Source organism: Panicum virgatum, chromosome 5K (genome assembly GCF_016808335.1).
Source record: "Panicum virgatum strain AP13 chromosome 5K, P.virgatum_v5, whole genome shotgun sequence".
NCBI classification, from domain to species: Eukaryota; Viridiplantae; Streptophyta; class Magnoliopsida; order Poales; family Poaceae; genus Panicum; species Panicum virgatum.
Window position 1 is genome coordinate 61,618,665 of NC_053140.1, and position 22,017 is coordinate 61,640,681.

The 22,017-nt window shown below is 46.4% G+C and overlaps 3 protein-coding genes across 5 annotated transcripts; 2 read left to right on the forward strand and 1 right to left on the reverse strand.

Moving 5' to 3' along the window:
* Positions 1–3,907: 3,907 nt before the first annotated feature.
* LOC120709318 (protein MEMO1-like) lies at positions 3,908–8,590 on the forward strand. 3 transcript variants are annotated; one of them, XM_039994928.1, is made up of 10 exons: positions 4,046–4,264; positions 4,360–4,611; positions 4,718–4,787; positions 5,263–5,347; positions 5,433–5,501; positions 5,903–6,015; positions 6,547–6,658; positions 6,752–6,895; positions 7,992–8,166; positions 8,256–8,587. In XM_039994928.1, exons 3-10 carry the CDS (start codon positions 4,736–4,738, stop codon positions 8,403–8,405), a joined length of 900 nt encoding a protein of 299 aa, XP_039850862.1. In that variant the 5' UTR covers positions 4,046–4,264; positions 4,360–4,611; positions 4,718–4,735; the 3' UTR covers positions 8,406–8,587. The 3 variants fall into 3 exon arrangements, with proteins under 3 accessions (XP_039850863.1, XP_039850862.1, XP_039850861.1); XM_039994929.1 differs by lacking the exon at positions 4,360–4,611 and having other exon boundaries at positions 3,908–4,264; positions 8,256–8,590; XM_039994927.1 differs by lacking the exon at positions 4,046–4,264 and having other exon boundaries at positions 4,360–4,643.
* A 6,300-nt stretch (positions 8,591–14,890) lies between these two features.
* Positions 14,891–17,178, forward strand: LOC120709321. Its single transcript, XM_039994932.1, has 3 exons — positions 14,891–15,661; positions 15,822–16,001; positions 16,158–17,178. Exons 1-3 carry the CDS (start codon positions 15,497–15,499, stop codon positions 16,719–16,721), a joined length of 909 nt encoding a protein of 302 aa, XP_039850866.1. The 5' UTR covers positions 14,891–15,496; the 3' UTR covers positions 16,722–17,178.
* On the reverse strand, positions 17,107–20,616 carry LOC120709320 (chlorophyllide a oxygenase, chloroplastic). Its single transcript, XM_039994930.1, has 9 exons — positions 20,329–20,616; positions 19,888–20,130; positions 19,599–19,703; positions 19,241–19,519; positions 19,000–19,147; positions 18,469–18,653; positions 18,270–18,382; positions 17,867–18,161; positions 17,107–17,630 (listed from the first exon to the last, which is right to left on the reverse strand). Exons 1-9 carry the CDS (start codon positions 20,401–20,403, stop codon positions 17,448–17,450), a joined length of 1,626 nt encoding a protein of 541 aa, XP_039850864.1. The 5' UTR covers positions 20,404–20,616; the 3' UTR covers positions 17,107–17,447.
* Between the last annotated feature and the right edge of the window lie 1,401 nt (positions 20,617–22,017).

The following is a 22,017-nucleotide window of genomic DNA, read 5'->3' on the forward strand; positions in this document are numbered from 1 at the left end:
AATCGCGCTGCGCTCCCCTCCCTCCGCCGGCGGGCCGGCAAGCCGTGCTGTGCTCCCCTCCCTTCGTCGGCGAATCGCGCTGCGCTCCTCCTCCTCCGTCTGCGGGCTGGCGAGCTACGCCGCCCTTCCCCTCCCTTCGCCGGCGGGCCGGCGAACTACGTTGCCCTGCCCTACCGCCCTCCCTCAGCTGGCTGGCCACGCTGAAGATCTAGGGATTCCACGGCAGAGCTTGAGATGGTGACATTTCTTTTTGTGTCCATAGGGAAACTTAGAAATATTTTGTTAATGAAGATTTTTGTTAAATGCTAAATCACAAATAATATATATCCGATGTTTACATCTAATTTTATAGCTAATTGAGATATATACATATGCAGATTGGTATCTGCACATTCAGGTATCTTTCACACGATTGGTTCAACATAACCATGAAAACCTCAGTACGGTAAGGGATGTATTTTCCAACAAAACTGTTTCCTATTGTTTTTTATGTGGCAGATAAGGCTAATAAGCTCCGCCACTTTGTGGGAAATCAATTTTTTTTGTAAATCTTTATTAGCCAAATCACAAATTTAGTTTATACTATCAACTCTGATTTTGGCTTGCTTACCAACAATTATTTTCTTAGTGCATTTCTCATGTCCAGGGAGTTACTATTTATGCAACAAATTAAAAGTAGAACGCTTTTTCTTTTGCTAATCTTATTGTGGTTAGTACTTTTCTTTTTCTCACTAGCATATAAACAAACTATTGTTGCCACCATCTTAGCATATGTTCATGCCGCGCCATTCATGCTATGTTCATATGCTTAATATGGTAGACCGCAATAGTAAATTGTAAATTCACCATTTTTGCTGGGCAAGAAAATATTTGCACCATCTCAAAAAAGAATGCGTTCTTACATGAGAGCTGAAACAATGGTAGGCTGCAAAGATGAACAGTTGAGAATTTAATTGCTTATGTGTCTCGCAGATCACAATAAAGAGCCTAGACAATAATGGTAGACTCAAAAAATGGATATAGAGAAGTGCTTGAATGCAGAGAAAAAGGACAAGCCCCCCCCCCCCCCAAATGCTGCAATAATAAATTGTTGCACTTGACATTTCAATTTCAGCCAAAATGAACCTCATCCATCAAACTCTTCAGTGCAGCAATGAGAGGCAGCTGCTTAGTAATAACGTTCGATTCAAGGTATGTACGAAAGAGTTTGATGGATCTGCTGACATAGAGGTCGTTCTCTCAATTTTCCTCATCATAATTTGTGCTCCACTCTTCAACCTTTGCTTACTACATTTTTGTGCTCCACTCTTCTGCCAAAAGGTCTACTACCGACGAAAACTACTGTCTACATATTTAGATCTATATTTTACAGCTACTACCTGCTATTTCAGTGTTGCCTCGCCGACGTAATTAGCTATGAAGGGAGCTAAAAAACTATACTTGACTCTATATATTTTCCTATACCCGATGCTAGCTATTATTTGTATAGCATATTAATATTCTTCTTGGCATACGTGTGTTTTTTCCCTTTTCCGGTAACTGTTTTAGATCGTTGCCTACACGTAAATGATAGTTGAGATTTGTCCTGTTGCATTTGGATTCCAACATTTTAAATCATTTGCAACTTGGCTTCATGAGTTGTACTAGCAATGAAATGCGGAGTTAGGTAATATTATGCCAATATTTGTTTTATTTCTTCCACTAACAGAGATGCATGGAGCAGTATGCTAAGTTCTTTTCGCAAGTTGTTGCTGTTCAAAAGTATGGAATAATCCCTTATGAATAATTTGATGATTTTATTTGTTTAGATGAGTACCTGTTCATAATCTAGATATGCATTGTTACATTAAGCTTACAATCTGAAAATGTTTCTTTCTTGACAAACTACCTTTGTTCAGATTTTTTAGATGAACCAATGGAGCATGCTTATGTATTAGAATAATTGATAACTCGCCAGCATTAGGGGCTACTTTTCTTTTGTTTTGCTCTACCTGAACAATTTTTCTCATCTTAACATTTGCAAAGCATCCTAGAGAAATATCAGATCTAGTGACATCGCTCTTTACTGCTTGAAATTATTTCACCCAAGACTCTGAGAGATGCTGACCATGTTTGCGAATCCAAATTTGGTGCTAGATGCCCGATATTCATTCACCTGAAAGATACTGATTAGATTTGCCAATAGAATTTTTGTGCTAATTGCTGACCTAATTTGATTTGATTGCATGATAAAAGTTAATATAATTGGATCAATATACTTTGCATTCAAACTGTTCTGATTGCCCTGAGTACTGTCTATCATATAAATCTTTGACTACTGAAGTTGGGGATGATAGGATTGTATTATGTGATGTAGAATTATAGCTACCACTGCTAGAGTTAGTCACACCTCGGCATCGTTAATTTTTTTGGAGCCCTGCAGAGTAATCCTTAATCTTTGCGTATGAACGATCATCTTTGCAAGCTACTCAATTCTTGTAATGTGTTTACAGTTTTAGTTTAGCAGATTGCAGTCATTACGGGCTGGTTGTCTGCATATTGTATACCAAATTATTATATTATTTGTTTTTCTAGGTAAATCACCCTTTTTGGTTAATCACATGAACTCCCTGTGTTAGTACTCTATATGATTCAATTTCATTTTCAGAATGTTGGTATGGTGCATGTTTAACGAACAAAATGTTCTGTTACCATGGCAACAAGCATTTGTCCTTCACGCCAAACAAGCAAAGAAAGTTTCATATTGTCCTTATTGAATTGTGTTGTAATCTTTTGGTCGATTTATGAGTACTGGAAATAATCTTTTCATCTTTGTAGGTGAAAATAATCAACCGTGATGTTTGCCCGGTGCATGGAGTTAAATAACACGCATATAGCCCCTAAAATACAACGACTTGGACTCTTAAACACAAGTTGAGATATAATTTCTAAATTTAAATGTAACTATCAAACATTGTGCACCTCTCTTCTTTTATTACCAAGGGATCAGGCAATGACTCCCCTGTATCAAAGCCATTTGCCCATTTATATTTTGTTTCCTTGGAAGAATTCATGTGTATAATGATTCCTTAGCTTTGGTGTGCGCTTGGGAGTTCAATTGTATGCACACTACTACCCTAAGCATATCTGGGCTACATCTGCTATCTGGGCTGTTTCCACGAACTGAGATCCGTTACAATCTTATTAGGTTACACCTAGAAAAAATTAGAAATTTCTAAAACTATAACTTCGACATTCCTTTTTCCATTTCCTCATCAGATTTTATAAAATATACATACTACTTTTAATTTTTTCCAGTACTTCAAAACATCTTCTACCATACCATATAATGATAATTACCACTAAGATTACAAATGAATTATGTGCGCGCGCGCAATCCACTAGTCCGCAGGAGACGGCCTCCTCTGCTCTCCCTCCGCTTGGCGTTCGGTTTGTTTTGGGACCGTGAGTGGCGGAGAGGCTTATATAAGGGGTGGAAGAATGGCGAGGCGGAGGCCGAGATGGCTGCGAACGCGCACGAACCGTTCGGGCGTGGCTCCGCGTCCACGGGGCGCATACACCGCGGCACGGCGTGTCCGGCGGGTAAGGGAAACATTAGGTGAGAAAAAATATTACTTTTTAGAAAAACACTCTCTAATTCGTAGTTTTTATGGGTCTCCACCCCTCCCACCTCCCTCGGCCCTGACACGCGAGTCCGGCATGAGGGAAACATTATTTTTTATTTTTATAGTATATATAGATATATAGATAGGTGGACCTTAGTCCATCACGTATGCGAGTCGATTATAATTAACACACGAACACTAATATTTGATACTTATAGCAATGCAGGGACATTAATTGCTATTCCGGACTAAAACTAGCTATCTAACCGCTAAATGTCCGATTTACCCCTCACTTTCCACTCCACCCCATCTTCACGACTTCTTCCCTTCATCCCGCACGCGTGCCGCACCTCCCGCTCGGGCGTCGCTCCCACCGCACGGCGCCGCCCCACCCGCCCAGACCGCGCCGCCCCCGCCCCATCCACCGCCGCTCCACCCTCCCGAGCGCCGCCACCTCCCCTCCTCGCCTGCGCGCCGCCGCCTTCCCACCCGACCGTGCGGCGCCGCCTCCCCTCCCTCCCGAGCGCTGCAGCCCCGATCCTCCGCGAGCTCGGCCACCCCCATCCTCCGCCCGCCCGACGGCCGCCCCACGATTCGCTGGGCTCTCGCGGGAGGAAGAGCTCGCCGTTGAAGCTCGCGCGTTGCCCGTGCTACTTGAGGTCTGCGGGATCTCCTTCGTCCACTCCGGCCTCCTTCGCACCGTCCTTGCTGAATTCCATATTCTGTAAAAAAAAAAATTTGGCACTTGACATAGCATGCAGCGGCAGTAGCAGGCTAGCAGCAGCGACAGCCGCGCAACAGGGCAAAAACCAGCAGCGGCAGCCAGGCAGCTGAGCAGCAGCAAAATTGGGGGCAAAAGGGACATTTATGTGTTTCAATTGGTCTTCACCTAAAATTTACTCCATGGATCCAAACAGCCATGGACTGAACTCTAGTCACCTAAACTTTAGTTCGGGCTAAACATTAGTCCAAGGTGATCCAAACAGGGCTTTAAATCTAATTACTGGTATCAAATCCATTGCTCCGGGATATAGATAGGTCTGTTACAGTTTATGAATAGTCAAATCGAAATTTCTTTCAGATATTTAACACTTGAGCTAATTTTTGGATAGCAATCTCTGAATCAATCGATGGAGCGCCTGAGGAGGGCTGCGCATGCCGGTTCTTGGTACACAAACAATGGTACTTACCTTCGAGGCTCCACAATTACAATTTCACAATTCTGTTGTCATGTTGCTTTTTTGATGCTGCTTGTTTCGCTTGTTTGATCTTGTTCAAGACTTATTACATGGTTGATGTAGTTTCAACTCTGGTCATTGTACTTGGCCATATATGATGAAAGGTATTGGTGTCTCTAGTACTGTATGGGGGGTGACACATGGAGTACCAGCCAACTGATTTTCGTAACTTCCAGGACATCAATAACTGATGCATGCAATCCATTGTATTTTGCTCTTCATTAATCATATTTATAACAAAGTGGAATTCATCATGTAGCATTTGCTCTCTGTATTCTTTTCAATGCAGAGGTCAATAGGTAACAAACTTTAATGGATATCAACACTGATTACTATTTCTTGTTTTGCTTAAGTATTTAATTTTACTATTTTGGTTGCCATCTCCTAAAATCTAAGTACTGCTTGATGTTCAAAATTAGCCAGGAAGCTGGAAGAGGAACTTGATGGTTGGCTGGGGGCAGCTGGTCTTACTAAATCTCCTGATGTTAGGGCAGTAATTGCACCGTAAGTTGGTGTTTATTGTAGTTGTAGGATGTTGGATTTATGCTGATTAATGTTCTATTGTAACATGCTTTACTTGACACTGCAGCCACGCTGGCTATTCATATTCAGGCTGCTGTGCAGCTTATGCCTTTGGCAACATTGATCCGACTAACATGTGAGTTATCTAACACATCACCATAGTTTTCTCCCAACATTTCCAGATCCAAAAGCAAAGCAATGTACACGTTGATTTAATCAGTGCTCGATATCATGGATTTTTTTTTTTCATATCTATGTGAAAGCTAGTCTTAACTCAACACATTAGTGGCCCTTCATTTAGGTGAAAACAAATGTCAAAAAATACAAACAGTATAAATGACATTATTTTGCTGTTTTTTTCCATGTATTTACTTCGTTCTACCCCCCACAAAAAATGTACTCCATAGATTTCTTATTGAATCATTCATCCTAGCAAGTTTCTTTCAAAATATGCTCTTACTAGGTTATTATAACTACTTCTCTTCAAATGCTCCCTATTAACCATATAGTCATGTTTTTCCTCTGCGTTCATTTCAGTTCTCGGGTGTTTCTGCTTGGCCCTTCTCATCACTACTACACTCCAAAATGTGCTCTAACCAGGGCTACTGTCTATTGCACCCCTATCGGTGATTTGCCAGTAGATCAGGAAGGTGGATGTTGACTCAATCTGGATGTTTGAAAATTTTCAGCCATGTTCTGAAATACGTGCTGTACAATTTTACATAATAAATCAACTAGTGATATGTTTTGCCAATGGCATCTTGTGCAGAGTGTTATTTGCAGATTTCTATTCTACTATTATTGATGTCTGATTCTAATATGGATGCAGCATGGTCAGTATTAGAGGGATTGTAGAACTACATTGTTCACATAATCCTGGGGTGCATTAGTCTTAATGATATCTAGTCATCAGTATGCATAATGATACATCTGCAGATATTTCTCTGATACGGCCAGTAGGTGTTGCTGGAACCTTTTGCAACCTTAAAGCAGATTAGTTAGTCCACCCTGTTAGTTCATCCTAATTATGCATGCTGAATTTGCCTTTTCAATGAGGCCGTTCCACCTCTTTGGGGACATTTTAATACATTATTACACTAATTTTCCTGATACTGAGGAGCCGCTGCATGAAAAAGCTTGAATTTAATGTATTCCATCTTTACCGATTTCCAACTTTTCAGTCATTGAGGAACTCAACGCCACTGGAAAATTTGAATATATGGATCTTAGTGTGGACGAAGCTGAACATAGCATGGAAATGCATTTGCCCTACCTTGCTAAAGTCTTCCAAGGGTAAATAGTGTGTTAATATGTTTGTACCCATTTAGTATTTTTTAACCATTCTCATCTTTACACATTTTCTCTTTTTCTATGTTGATTTGACAGACATACTGTAAAAGTCATCCCTATCCTTGTTGGAGCACTTAGCTCCCAAAATGAAGCCATGTATGGACAACTGCTCTCTAAATATGTCGATGATCCAACTAACTTTTTTTCTGTGTCGTCAGACTTCTGCCATTGGGGATCCCGGTAAGTGATTAGTGTTTGTGCGTCTGCTTACTCATGTTTCTTGCTTGTATTATCATGGGGGAAAATTATGTATTCTGTACATCTTGAGTGCATTTCATGCATGTCTAAGTCATATGGCATGTGAGGAACTGGGGACGTACTGTTTGATTGCCCCAAAGAAACCATCACTCCATTATCCAGCCACTTCATATCTGAAGAGTCGGGAGAGAGCAGTTGCTACTGTCGCCCTTGACCCACTTTTGGTAGCAATTTGGAAGATAAGGCTAAGGGAGGCTGACCAGTGGTCCCATTGTGAATAGTGATGTCCAGATGATGATGTGGCACTGGTTTCTTGTGATTAGATTAGAAATTCACAAGAAATTGATGAGAAATGAGAAAAATGGGTGCTTAGGGGTAGGATACTTTGGCTTAAACTTGTGGAGATCTTCCCAAAATATCATCATCAGTTGCTATGTCTTTTACCATGAAGTGGTTGCAAAATGGTACTATGGTTGGTAGTACGTTTAAGTTAGTCATGAGCCCTTGACCATACTTCGGATCAACTATAGTTTGGTGCTCGTGCACCAGTCATGTGCCTGACCAAACATCCTCATAACCACATGTGGTCAAGTGCTGCCCAGAAACCGAAAGGCGCCATGTGTTTATTTTCCACACCGCTGCAGTTCCATCTCTGATAAGATGCCCAGGGATCAAGGTACTCTGCAATAGCTCCAGCAGAGAGAGCCCCTTGAATATCTGAAATCCATCTTCTACTGGTGAGAGCCTCAATAAAAGTTCTTTTATCTGCTCTTCTTGTATAGAACCCAATACAAAAAAGCTATGTTACAAGATCAGCAATCCCTCCATCTCCAATTTCAGAAAGAAAAAAAAACTGCCATAGAGAAGAAATCCTGAACACATTCATGTACCTAGATAGGGAAAATCAACCTTGGCTCAGGTTTTTGGAGACATTCATTGCATTTGGAGGAGGGCCCACCCATAATGATCATGACATCATGCTATTTGCCTCTTTTAGCATATGGAGATTTCTTTGTTTTTGATTTGTTTTATCATCTGGTAAACAGAAATAATTTTATTGTTCTCATTGTGGCATCAGGTTTAGTTATACATACTATGACAAGAAACATGGTGCCATTCATAAATCCATTGAGGCCTTGGACCGTATGGGCATGGAGATCATAGAGACTGGCGATCCTGACGCGTTCAAAGCATACCTGAGGGAGTATGAGAACACCATATGTGGATGCCACCCCATCAGTGTTTTCCTTCATGTAAATGACTTTCTTAGCCATGATAGTTAATGATTATCTTTCATTTTACTATGTTCCGCATCCACCACGCATCAAATTTTCTTTTGCAGATGTTGAAACATTGCTCAACAAAGATTAAGATTGGCTTTGTTCGCTACGAGCAGTCGAGCCAGTGCAAGAGCATGAGGGACAGCAGTGTGAGCTATGCATCGGCAGCAGCGAAAGTTGATGTATCAGGGGAGGAAGAGAAGAAAGATTGACTCGTGTGATGTGCCTGTGGAACCTTGGCGCAACATGTGTGATTTGGTTTGCCACTGGACCTGGCTTATCAAACTTTGTAGCATTGGCTCGATGCCAGTTTGTAATGACAGGCCCTGGTTAAATGCCAAATATGTTGCCAGAAAAACTGGGAAACTAGACAATAAATAAAACTCATGTTTCGTGATGTGTTTCTGTGTGCCTACATTACTACTCTACTCATTGAAAATATTGCTCCATCCTTGTGATTTATCTATCTAATCTGCTATGTTGCTTCAGCGTCAACAGAAGACGTGGTGCTTTCCCGGGTTGGGCATGCGCACAAGTTGAACCTTGAGCCTAGTGTTTTTTTTTTCGAACAAAAACGCGGGGGGGGGGGGGGGGGGGGGGGGGGGGATCCCCACCTACTTAATTCATTCATTGAGAGTTGATATACAACTGACACTCCTGGCATACCAGGATGAGATTACAGAGGGGGCGAGAGTGAGGGATTTTAGAATTCAACAACAAGAGAAAAGGTAGTCACGCCAAGCTAGAATTTGCTGAGGCGTTCGCCTGTAGCGGAAGCGCCAGACGTCCAGGTCCTGCGTGGCTCTGCGAATTACCTCTCGAGGTGGTAAAACCAACTGCTCAAAGATCTTCGCGTTTCTTGCCTTCCAAAGATGCCAAAGGAGGACGAGGGTGACATCAGTTCGGGTCTGATCAGGTAGAGGTAGATGGCAGCCGATAAGCCAAGGGGTTTTGTGTGCGCCGGGCGTCAAGCTAATCCCCAGCCTAGACCAGACATCGTGTGCACGGCTGCAATGGATGAAGATGTGATCGTCGGTTTCAAGGACACCTTGACAGAATTCACGGTCTGCTTCCTCTCGCTGACGGCTGTTTTTATGGTAAAGGTTTGCCCTAGTGTTGAGACGCCCATGGTAGACCAGCCAACCGAAGAATTTCACCTTGCTAGGGAGCTTGGTGTTCCATATTCGAGCAGCATCCGGATCCTTGCCATCGTTTGCATGAAGCAATCGATAAACATTTTTGGTGTTGAACGGAGTGTTAGGGGGGTCGTCAAGGAGGCGGTGGTCGGTCCGATCATTGAGGGGAGAGAACTGAATGCAGCTCTGAAGAATGGTGAGTTCTTCGCTAGCAGCCCTTGTTAACCGCGGTCTGAGGTGGTGAGAAAGCCCCCCAGCGATCACAGTACTAACGGAGTCAGTGGTGTGCGTGTAGTGCGAGAATAGAGCAGGGAAGGCCTGGGCTAGAGTGATGCCAAGAATCCATCTGTCATGCCAGAAGGATGTGAGCTGCCCATTCCCGATCTGCACCGTTGTGAGGGAACGATATCGCGACAGTTCAGCAAGAATCAGTCTGCGCAAGAATGAGTCGTCCATTGCCTCGGTGTGACTAAGATTCTTGATCCCCAACCCCCCGCAGTCTTTACTGGTGCACAGTCTGTCCCATTTCAGAAGACACTGGGAACCGTTGCACTTGTCGTCACCAGTCCAGAGGAAAGCGCGACGTCGGGCGTCCAGTTTTTCTATCACAGTTTTGGGAAGGAGGTGGGACGACATGAAGTGGATGGCGAGTCCCCCAAGAACGGCATTAACCAGAACCAGGCGGCCACCAGTGCTCAGAAGCTTAGCTTTCCAACCTGAGAGATAGCGATCGAAACTGTCAATCAGAGGTTTGTAGTCTGCCACCCGGAGTTTGTGGGGAGAGAGCGGTAGGCCGAGGTAAGTCTGAGGAAAGCTAGAGACAGCACAACCCAGGATGGATGCCATGTCATCAGATTCAGCAGTAGCGACATGCATTGGAACAAAGGTGGATTTGTGGAAGTTAATAGTGAGACCAGTTGCAGCAGAAAAATCATCCAGAATGGATTTGAGTGCACGCATCGAGGCAGCATCCCCTTTTGTGATGATTAAGGTGTCGTCCGCGTATTGCAACACAGGGCATGGGAGTGTAGGATCGACGGGGTGGCACAGTTCACCTCGGTGTGAAGCTTGTTTGATCAGGCGCTGCAGGACATCAGCGACAATAATGAAGAGGTATGGAGAGATAGGATCTCCTTGTCGAAGGCCTCGACGGCACGTAATCCATCGACCTGGGACACCATTGAGCATGACAGCTGTTTTCCCGGTGGACAGAACCTTCCCAATCCAACCGCGCCACCGATCATCAAAACCACGAGCCATAAGGATAGCATCCAAGCTACTCCATTCGATCGAGTCGAAAGCTTTTTTGAAATCTAGTTTCAGGACGGCTGTCGCTGCTCCCCGTTTGTGGCAGCAACTAAGGAGATCAGCAGCGTAAACAAAATTTTCAGCAATGCTACGCCCATGAATGAAACCAGTCTGATCGGCATCAACGATCGATGGAATTGCAGGACGGAGATGGTTCACCAGCACCTTGGTAAAAAGCTTCATCGGGCAATTCTGGAGAGAGATCGGGCGGTAGGCGTCTGCTGTGCGTGCACTGTCTTTTTTTGGTAGGACAGGAGCACCAAATGTGCTCTGTTGAGACCATCCAGGTCCAGGGTTCCGTCGAAGAAGCACTTGAACAGATGGAGGACGTCCTCCCGGAGAGCAGGCCAGAAGTTTTTATAGAAAGAAGGACCAAAGCCATCTGGACCAGGGCTAGAATTCATGTCCATTGAGAAGAGCGCTTTTGAGATTTCATCAGGTGAGAAAGGCACTGGTGGAGCTCGCGGCTACGAACTTTCCCCCTGAGCACTGGAACGAGGACGGGATCCGCACTGCTTTCCACCGCGGCTCCGGCATCGCGGATTACTCCGTGGTCGGCGTCCTCGTCCTCGTCAGCGACATGCGCAGGGTGAAACCCTTGCTCTTGGTGCGCAACCCCGTGGGAGAGATCGCCGGCATCGCCAATGTCCGGGTGGTGGGGCAATGGCCTCATATTCCGGGTGCCCCGCTGCCTGGCGACCACGACTTCTCGGATGGCTCCTGTGGCGGGGGCGTTCGGGGGGGGGGGGGGGGGGGGGGGGGGGGCGGGCACGCCCCCGCACGGGCGCCGGGGCGTGTTCCCTGGCTCGTGCTCCAGTGCGCCGTTTCCACGCTCGACCACCTCTCCACGGGGAGGGACTTACCGGGCCCTTGGCAGCTTGCTGTATCCCTCGGTTCCTTTGGGGCTTTCGCTGCTCACTCTGTCCCTGGCGGGAGTTCCTCAGCTTGAGATCCGTGATCTGTCAGCTCCGGTGCGCCCTCACTCTCCGCCCCCGTCGCTAGCGTTCAGCGATATCGAGGAGATCGCGACGGTCCGGCGTCAACCACGCTCTGGGATTCCTTCCCTTAGCGCTCTTCTGGAGGAGGAGGAGCATGAGGTGAGCGCCCGGCGCCGGCGCGTGCGTCGCAAGCGCGCTGCGGATAGCGCTTCCAAGATCCGCCGCAGCAGGAGGCTGGCGGCCAAGGAGAACCCGTTCTACGTCGACGCCACGACCAAGGCCTCTCGCATCAAGGCAGCGCAGTTGGATTTCTCCAAGGCCTCGGGCCGCATGAAGGCTGCCGTCGTGGACTCCGGCCTGCTGGAGCGCCCCCCCACCTGCGAAGATCCCCGTCGGCTGCTTGTGTTTGTGCGTTGTGGGCTGGTCTGCTGCCCCCTACTGCTTCTCCCCTTACCTGTAGTCGGGAGTTGCAGGCTAGTTGTTTAGCTTGTGTTTCCGCATTGCGTTGGCTGTTCCTCGTTAATGCTCTTCTCCCCGCCTGTTTTAGGGAGCTTTGTGACTTGTGAGTCGTTGTGGTCTGAGTCCCGGTTCGTGGTGGCCGGCGTCATTTGTACACCCGCTTATTGTCTCGTGATCAATGTTATGTTCGTTCTGTGTTTGTTGGTGTGTCCCTGTTGCTTATGTTGAATAAGCTCATCTCCTTCTTTTCCTGGAACGTCCGGGGCCTTGGACATGCTTGCCGATGCGACGATGTCCTTGCTGAACTCATTGCTACTCGACCCACCTTTGCTTGCCTACAAGAAACGAAACTTGCGCAGATCACTGCTGCCAAGCAGAAAACCTTCCTTCCTGTGCGTATGTCCTCCTTTTCTGCCCACCCTTCAAATGGAGCTTCAGGGGGATCCTAACCGCTTGGGATAGCAGTGTCTGCTCAGTCACCAAGACTGTCGAACACACTTTCTTCCTGACCATCTGCGTTCGTCTTAACGCAGATGGGACCTGTCTGAACCTCACCAATGTGTATGCTCCCACTTCCAGGGCAGAGGAGAGTCTCTTCCTGTCTGTTCTTGCAGCGGTTGCCAATACCATCTCCGGCCCTTGGATTATCATTGGCGACTTTAACCTCACCCGTTCTCCCGAGGATAAGAATTCAGACGTGTTTAATTACTCTGAAGCGGACCTGTTCAACTCGTTGATTAACGATTTGGCTCTCATTGAGCTTCCCTTGGTGGACCAAGCCTAGTGTTAATAAGCTGAACGAGCACAATTTATTAGCATAACTGGAAATTAGTTTGCATACCGCCATCGACGATCTGAAAAGGGAAACCGTGTGCTGTAGCCTGTAACTATAGACGCCGCTGGTTTTGTATAATAATCAAATAATGCTTGAATTAATAATATACTTGGATTTCAGGGAGCTTCGTCGGATGGGCTAAGGATCTAGTCGTTCGTGTTGTTTATGCCTAGGAGTAGCCAACAAGAAGTTGTATTAACTAGGTATTTAATTTGTTTCTGATGAAGGTTGAGCTTCTTAAGTGTTTGACGACTTGATATAGGCTAGGTAGCTTTTACACGCAAATATATGGGCTGCTCTGCTCAATCCCGTTTAGTTTCCAAAAAAATTTCTACAGTACCTATCACATCGAATGTTTGTACACATACATAGAGTATTAAATGTAGTTGAAAAAATAATTAATTACATAGTCTAACTGATTAGCATGAGATGAATCTTTTAAGTCTAATTAGTCCGTAATTGGATATTAATTACTAAATAACAACGAAAGTGTTACAGTGTCAAAATCCAAAAAATTTCGCAAACTAAACGGAGCCTCACTGATGCTACAGGAAGCACCAAGTTCAAACGGGCTGATGCAATGCAACCGAAATCATATCAATGGGGGAGCGAAAGCAACTTCCATTACAGGAGTACATTGCATTGCATTTAGGTCTCGTTTAAAGTCTGTGTCTGTCTTTGTTACCCGCAAAATAAAAGAAAAAAAGCCCATCTTTGCTTGCCTTGGTGCCGAACAGATAGTCACTGACAGCCCTGGCCCACAGACAGCTAGGTCCACCGGCCGGGCCCGGGCCCACCGCAGACCAACTAACTGCCTCTGCCTCTGCTCCTCTTATCCTTTGCCGCAACTCGCAAGTCTTGCCTTCAACTCCATTTCAAACGCGGAGGCCTCCATCCCAAGCCCCCTGCTGCCGCCTCCCAAGTCCCAATCCCTCCTCCTCCTCCTCCGGGGATCGCCGCAGCCTGCGGAGGCGATGGCCACCCGCTCCGCGTCTCGTCCCCGACGCCCGCCCCACCACGCGCCTTAGCTACACAGTGCAGAGATGTTCAGAGTTTGCTTTGCTGCTTCAGGTTCTGAGACTGCGCATGGACGAGGCCGAGGCCAGGACGGAATCCGCCGTGTCGCGTGCGGATCCATCGACCGCGCCGAGAGGGTGGCTGCCTCTCCGGTTGGGCATCGTGGCTGGCGCTGCTGCGCTCGCCGTAATCGTGGCCTTGTTTGGTTGGGCTAGTTTTCTAGCACGCACATTTCTCTCAAAAATAATCTCGCATGTATGCATGAAGTACTAAATGAAGTCTATTTACAAAATTTTTTTGGGATGGGTACAACTTTTCGCGACGAATCTAATGACGGTAATTAATCGATGGTTTGCTATAGTGATGCTACAGTAACCATCCTCCAATCGCGCGGTCAAAGACCTTGTTAGATTCTTTATAGTCACTAGCGCAGGGTTCTGAAGTTGGTTTTGTAAACTGACTTTGTTTGACACCATAATTAGCGGTCAAAATTTTTCGAGATGTGTACGTGCTAGTTTTCTAGCACAGCCAACCTGAAGCGCTCTCAGCTCTGACTCCAGACTTTATATAGGTGCTCACGTCCACTCCACACTGTACAGATTAACGTACACTTGACTCGTCTGTCCACCACAAGGTGAGACATGTACAGCGGGCTGTTTACCGCATACCGTATACATACTTGGAAATGCACTCAAGTCAACAACACCTCAAGGGGTATTTCTTTTTCAGATTTACTCCTCTTCCACCCGGGTCAAGCAAAGCAAGTTGGTACTGCAGGGTGCAAATAGGAATGCTGTTTTATAATAATTTTACCCCTTTCCCAAACCATCCATTTTTTGGTGCTTTGTGCAACAGGGTGTTTTGAAAATAAGCAAGTCAGGACACCTTGCCATCTTTTGTATACTCTGTAAGTAAGTGCAACAGAAAGAAGCTATATACGTACTATATATATGTGGTGCTGCGTGTCTGGAAATCTGAACAAAAAATAGCAATAGCTACAATGGATAGGATAGGATCGGAAGCGGGAAGAAGTTAGTAGCAGCGATCCATCCAAGACAAAGAGGCAGAGCGTGTGTGCTAGTATACCGGAGCAAATTAAAGCAATGGATAGGATCGCGACCAACCAAACCAAGAGGGAGAAGCAGTGGTGATGACGAGGCAGAGCGTGATGGGGTCTCCGAGGCTTTGCCGTGATACGTGCTGGCCTGCTGGGCACGGGGCGGTGCACGTGTAGCCCCTCGCCGGAGCTCACGTGTTCGTCTTGACTTGACCCACGCGGCCACGCATCCATCCTCTCCCGCTTCCGCCTGTTGTCTGTCGATCACCTGCCTGCTACTGCTGCTGCTAGCCCACTACTGGAGGCTGCCTCTTGTCTCACTCTTGCCTCTTGCTCTTGGGGAAACGAGCCAGCAAGATCAAACTTCCGGATCATCGTCGGCTCGTCGCCGCATCGAGATCGACCGCCGCTCCAGCTCACCTCATCTCCTCTTTCATGGTTATCTTCTGCGCTGCGCCGCCGTGCGTTCAAATTCAGAGAGAACCTAGCTAGCTTAGCTACTCGACAGAGGCGCCGCCATGGCTCCATAACTAGCAGCCAGAAAAAAGGAGGCATGGTTGTGGCCTGGGGCTGCTGTTTCTTGCTCGCGGCTTGCGCACGCTCGCTCCGGCGGCTGCTCCAGCTCCCCGCGCTCCTCTTCTGCGAGGCCATGGTAGGGGCGCTGAGCTTCCTCGCCTTCCCGCTCCGGATGCTCACCGCCGTCGACAGAGAAAGAAAGGTGATGCATACATGGGTGTCTTTAATTAGCCTTCTTTTTTTTTGTCAGGCATCAATGGATGGAGAAATGGAGGTTAAGATTGGCGGTCTGGACCGACCAAGTAGTGGTACTTGATGCATGTGGTTTTTTGCATTAATTTGTCAATTGATGTTTGTCGCAGTTGGGCGGGCTGATTGGGGAGATGCAGGCCCAGATGGACGACCTGGTGTGGTTTAACAGGGAGCTGGAGCAGAAGCTGCAGGCCTCGCTCAGGGACCAGGAGGCCATGGACGCGCTTCTTGACGAGATGGAGGACCAGAACGAGGACGCATTTGCCAGGATCCATGCCCTCGAGGCCCAGGTATACAGTATACTAGGTGCTGCGTACTCTTTTTTTTTTATTTTACTTTTTTGAAACGGAAGGTGCTGCGTACGTACAACAATCATGTATTCTCTTGCGTACGTGCCAATTCGTCGTTGCGATTCATTGGAGTGGAGCTCGATCTCTTATCGGCAGCTCAAGGCGCTGAGGCAGGAGAACATGCGGCTGAACGAGCACAAGGGCAAGTCCATGTGGGACAAGCCGCCGGCGCCAGTGCCTGAGAAGAAACCAACGAGGAGCCCGCGGGGAGAGGAAGAAGCCGTAGCGGCGGCGACACAGGAGGACGCCGCCGCCGCCGACCCCGCTTCTGTCCTGGCTCTGACGACCGCAGCAGCACCGGCCGCGGGCGACGAGCAGCAGGCGGCTCAAGTGGCCGCGCGTCGCCGGAGCCTGTTCAGCCTGGGCATGTCGCTGGCGGTGGGCGCGGTGGCGTGGTCGGCGGACGCGCCGTGCCTGCCGCTGCTGGCGGGGCTCTTCGCCGTGGTGGGCGTGTCCATGCGCACCGTGTCGCGGTGCTGCGCCGCGCTGCGCACGGGCGGGCCCGCCGCCGAAGCCGTGGCGCTGCTGGGCCTCAACTGGTTCCTCCTCGGCGTGCTCACCTCGCCCATGCTGCCCGGCGTCGCGCACGCCGTCGTCCCGCGCGCCGGCCGCGTCCTCGGCCCCGCTCTCACGTGGCTCGCCGCGGCGGCGCCCGCCTGATCGACGACGACCCAAGCAGGCAGAGCGACAGCAGCATGCCAACATGCCGTGCCGTGCCATGGCGCCCGTTCTATTATTGTTGAGATACTGGTTTCTTTCTGTACGCTGTGTGCCTCTCTACGTGTTACACGTACTATACAACAGTGTGGTTTATTATCCGACTTCCCTTGCCGTTTTTACTCGGCGGCATCATGAACACGAAGCTAGCTGAACCGTAGTAACATTTGTTCACGGTACATTTCACAACTGAATTTTTCTAACGGAGACTTGGTTCTCTGAATTAGCAAACCACAACAAAGTGACTGAAAATGAGTCAGACAAACGGGAGGGACTCTGCTACTGTAGGAATAGCTGCCATTTTCTCATATGAACATGTATCCGTAGCTTTTTGGTAATATGATTATACATGCTTTGACAGAGTGACATTCGCTGAATCTTTACAAGAAAGGGTGAAAAAGAAGAGATCTCAGATTACAATTGCATCCCGTGATGCCGTCGCTAGTGGACATTGTTGACATCAGACAATGACGTTGCCCATCATTCTCTGAATCTGCCTTCCTTCCCAGAATGGTCCATTGCGTACGTAGCATCCTCCGGCAAATTATCAATTGCGCAGAGACGCACGCCTAGGTAATAACTGTGGGTATGAATCCAACAGTTAATTCTGGCCATCGTCTTGCTAATGAATGTGACGAGAAAGAGACTACAGATGAAGAAATAAACCGGCTATGATCCACTCTCAACTTGGTTACTGAATGGTAACCGGTTGGAGCCCCTCTCAACGGCATCTCTCCACAACCGGTACCGGATTCCGAGCTTGTCATACGATACTGGCCAGTTCCAGACGTTGGCTCCATTGATCATTCGTTCTTGCTGCCCAAGAACAAGCCGTAGGTCCTCATTCAAGACCTGCACAAGATCACACCTAGAGATATCAGACTTGTATAAGGAACAATTATTGAAAATTACTCTAGGTGCATTCTGATTTAGTCTGCACAAGAAAGGTATTGATTAGTACTAATTTAGATCTACCAGTCAGTCATATCCTGTACAGTATTGATAACAATGCAGAAAAGTAACCATTGCTAGTGTGAGGCACAAGCTGAGGGAAAAATGATTACTATGTATCAAAGAACAAGACTTGCCTTCTCGGCGAAATGTGACCACAGTAGGTGCATGAACGGTATGTGCTTGAGCCAGGGAGCGAAATCTAGCGACATCCGGTACAGCAGCCTTGTTTTATTCCTAGATGAGGGCAAGCAAACATGAAGTTGGTGAAGATGTGTCGAACATTGTTGGGTGCTCTTCCCTTCTAGCTTTCCTGGCTTCGAGATGCCGATGGTTGACAAAACCATGCAGGGTGGTCGGAACTCCATGTCGATGGGGTAAGGATCCCAGTACCCTTGGAGCCCAGATGCAGGTGTTAAGAACTTCACCAAGCTGACAGAAACAACCCACTATCAGCATGTTGATTTGCACATAATATCACCACGACTATCAGAGCTCATATTCATCCATCAGTTTTCAGAAAGGTATATATATAAATACCTTGGAACACTCCAACCCTTGGCAAAGGTGGATGTATGTGTAAAAGGAGCATGGGCAAGGTCCAACAGATTGTCCAGGAGAAGGCCATGCTCAACAGGTAGCTCCATCACTATCTGCAGAATGAATCAAGAACACTGTTACAACATAAGAAACTTGCGTAACAATACAGTCACTGAAACATAATAGGATTTCCTTTTACCTCTGCGTGAACTGTGAATCCTGAAGGAGGCAGCAGAGAAGGGATGGTGGCCTTTGGTGGGTCATCACCAGGCCAGATCCAAACCATTCCTTCCTGCTCAAAGCATGGCAATGACTGGATGCGCACATTGAGCATCCTTGTTGATGGCATTTTTTCACATTTTCCATCGGTCGAGTACTCCCACCCTGAAGGTTACAATAAATCCAGAACATTAAGTATCAACCTTGTCTTTTTGTACTATTATGAGCATAAATAATGTGCTGACAGAACAATTGTCTTTCTTCGTCAGAAGATATCCATGTACTTTTTTATGTTTGTAGAAGTAGATGTGCAGGATCCAATACGTTGACCTTTAAGAGACAATATTGTGCTTTACAAGCATAGCTAGCTAAATGTCACTTTTAATTCAGACAAGTCAGGCAGGATAAGCACTTTGAAAACAAGGTAACATTTGACATTAGTATTCAAAATGCAAAACAAGCAGAAGCATGTTGAAGGTAAAACCTATTTTCATGTATTCAAGTTTCTTACCATGGTAAGGGCACTGGATTCTACCCTCATTCACCGAACCAAGATGAAGGGGGCAAGCTCTGTGCGCACATGTGTTCTGAACACATCCAGGCCTTCCATCTTTTCCACGGAATATCACCCACTGCTCCTCGAAACAATCTATTGGTACCTGAGAATTGCACATATGGCCCATCAAATAAGTACACGCTTTTGTAATTCCAAGCTCTGACTTTGAAATGGCTTGAAACATTCAGTGCTTTACCATTGTGTCATCTTTCAGATCACTGGAGAAGGCAACTGGGTACCAGAAGTTCTTCAAGCTGGGATTGTAGGGCTTCACTGGACCCGACACGTTCAGAGTCCTACGCGGCTGTTCCTTAGTTTGGACATGGGTGGTGGATGATGTACTTGGAACTAGGGAAGTGGACTCGGCTGTGGATGTACTAGAGGCTCCATCCGGCAATAGCCTGTCATTTACCAGGGCCTCCATATGTGCTAACTTGTCGAGCGCAGATGATACTCTTGCTTCTGATAAATGAACCTGCATCAGACATGTAAAACATCAGGTTCCAGCTGGTGGTATTGAATGTTTCCATATATGGTTTCTTCCAGTAGCATACCTGGTTGTGAGCTTTTGCTAGTTCCTCCTGTAACTCGTCAAGCTCTTTCCTCAAGGTTCCAATCGACTTGAATTCTCTTGCTAAAGGATTGAGAACCTCTACCACCTGCATTTCAGTTTCAGTAACGCACCATGGCACGGTCAGTATTCGTCCACCACAATTTCATTTCAACCTCAAAACAATTGACAAAAGCTGCATCTTTTTATCCATAACTTTATGGCTACCAATCACTTCATGTATACCGGATGTCTCCTGTCTCTGAACTTAGAGCCGAAACTGTATTTGGTACCTTGTTGTGGAGAACCATGATGGTGAGGAGATCCTGCCGCGCCCTCCAATCGCAGTACTGGATGTCGAATCTGACCACCTCCAGAGCCTCATTCACATCCAAGAACTTGCCCTTCTTGATTGGGACCCTCGGCCCGGGGTCATCGACATGGAACAGGGCCTCCAGGTTGTTGTTCTTTGCGAATTCAGCTCCATCTTCCCTGAGCACCGCATACACCTTGATTCCGCCATAGCGACCAACGCCCTGCGCAGAAACATCATTACACAACTAAATAAGAATTCAAGGAGAAGCAGGGTTCATTCAGAACTGAAAACCCATTTCAACAGGAAAATTCGGCAACTGGAAGCTAGAAACCAGGTTTCTTGCATCGGCAAAGAACAAACAGCGAAACAGCAGAAAAGAAAAATCCGGAAACGAAGAGCAAGAGGAGAAAGAGCTCACCTTTCTGGAGAAGCACGTGAAGGAAGGCTTAATGAGCAAGTGCGGCATCAAAGACAGAGAAGCCACCGTGTTCATGGAGATGGACGACGCCTCCGTCGCCGCCGCGATTGAGCAGGTGTTGAAGAGAAAAAACAAAAACGAAAAAGATAAGATGATTATGCCAATCTTTTTTTCGAAAAATGAATTTTCGCGTCTGAAGTGGGCTTGTCGATAAGAGGCCCGAGCTGCACGCGATCTCCATGAGCCTCACACGCGCTGCCACGTGTGATCCGGCACAAGGCTCGCGCTCTGATGTGGCGGCCTCGAGCACCAAGGGTTGGGGTCCAGACTTTTTGCACCTACAAATCTACGGCAACAGTACCGTGACCCGGATCGGCAATTGCCATTCTGAACCCTTAGCTTTGTAAAAATTAAATAAAGATCTCTTTTAAACAAAAAAAATCATAGAAATTTTGAATGATTCGATCCTAAAGGAATAAAGGATCGTACCCTGTGAACTCCATTTTGAGTTCATGTAGGATTGTCCGTTTCACGCAACGCCAATTCTATGTTTTTCCTATTCCTACATTTTTTTAAAAAAATATTCCTACGTTTTTAGAATCATGTGTTCCAAAGAGGCCATAGAGTTTGGTGAAAATTATTTGTAAGCTACTTTTATAATACTAAGATCATGATTTTGTTTATAAGAGATTTTGAATGTATGTGACCGGAGAAGTTTGGCACCATGCCACCATGGCTGGGTTGCCAGGGGCGGATCTCCTCCCTACCGGCTTAATACCCATGGATCCCCTTTAAGCTTCTAGCAAATTTTTGATATGAATTAAGGAGAAAAGGAACCTCTAATTTTCTAGGCTGGGTTGCCCCATATAATTGTATCGCTCTGAATGGATGTTCCAAATGAGTTGTTCTCCTTTTAAAAAACACATGGTGGACATGCGTATACGTGTGATGTCACTTTATACTATCATTTCTGTGCCTAATATTTTCTTATATATTCTAGTTAGTGTTTGGCAAATGGAAGTGAAATCATATTTGTTATTGGAAGCTTAGTGGAAGGAAGAGCGTGAAGGTAATATTTGAATTTGAGAGTAGAGCAAAGGCGAAAGAGGGTTTGCCAGGATAAACGATAGGTTGGGATAAGAGGCCGGTTGCGATTTCGTCGGGACGTGGCAGCGGGTTCTTTTAGGAGGAGATACGATACTTTTTGGCTTTTGCGCTTTGATAGTTTCATCTACTCACCCACTCCTGGCCATCAGTTTTCCTGAGAATCCATCCCGGTTTTTTTTTAAATATTTTTTTAACTTTTTTTACATAAATATACACCAAAATAGAAATTTTACAAAAATAGCCTCCCGACACCCATCTAACGGGCATCTGGGAGCCTGGCGCCCTGTCCCTAGGGATCTTGTTGCGAAGAAAAAATTTAAAAAACTTTTGCAAATAGGTTCCTGGGGGACCTGACGCCTAACCATCGGGTGCCAGGTTCATTTTTTTAGAATCACTAGATTTGGGCAATTAAAAAATGATAATTATATGGAACTAAAGATCTAACAGCATATTAAACATTCATTACTTGCCCCATTAAATTTTCATTACTCGTTCGACTAGCACAACTGTGTGTACACATTATACATGGAATACATCTAACCCCCCTACGTGTACGAGTCCTCTTTCCACACGGATTTGTGT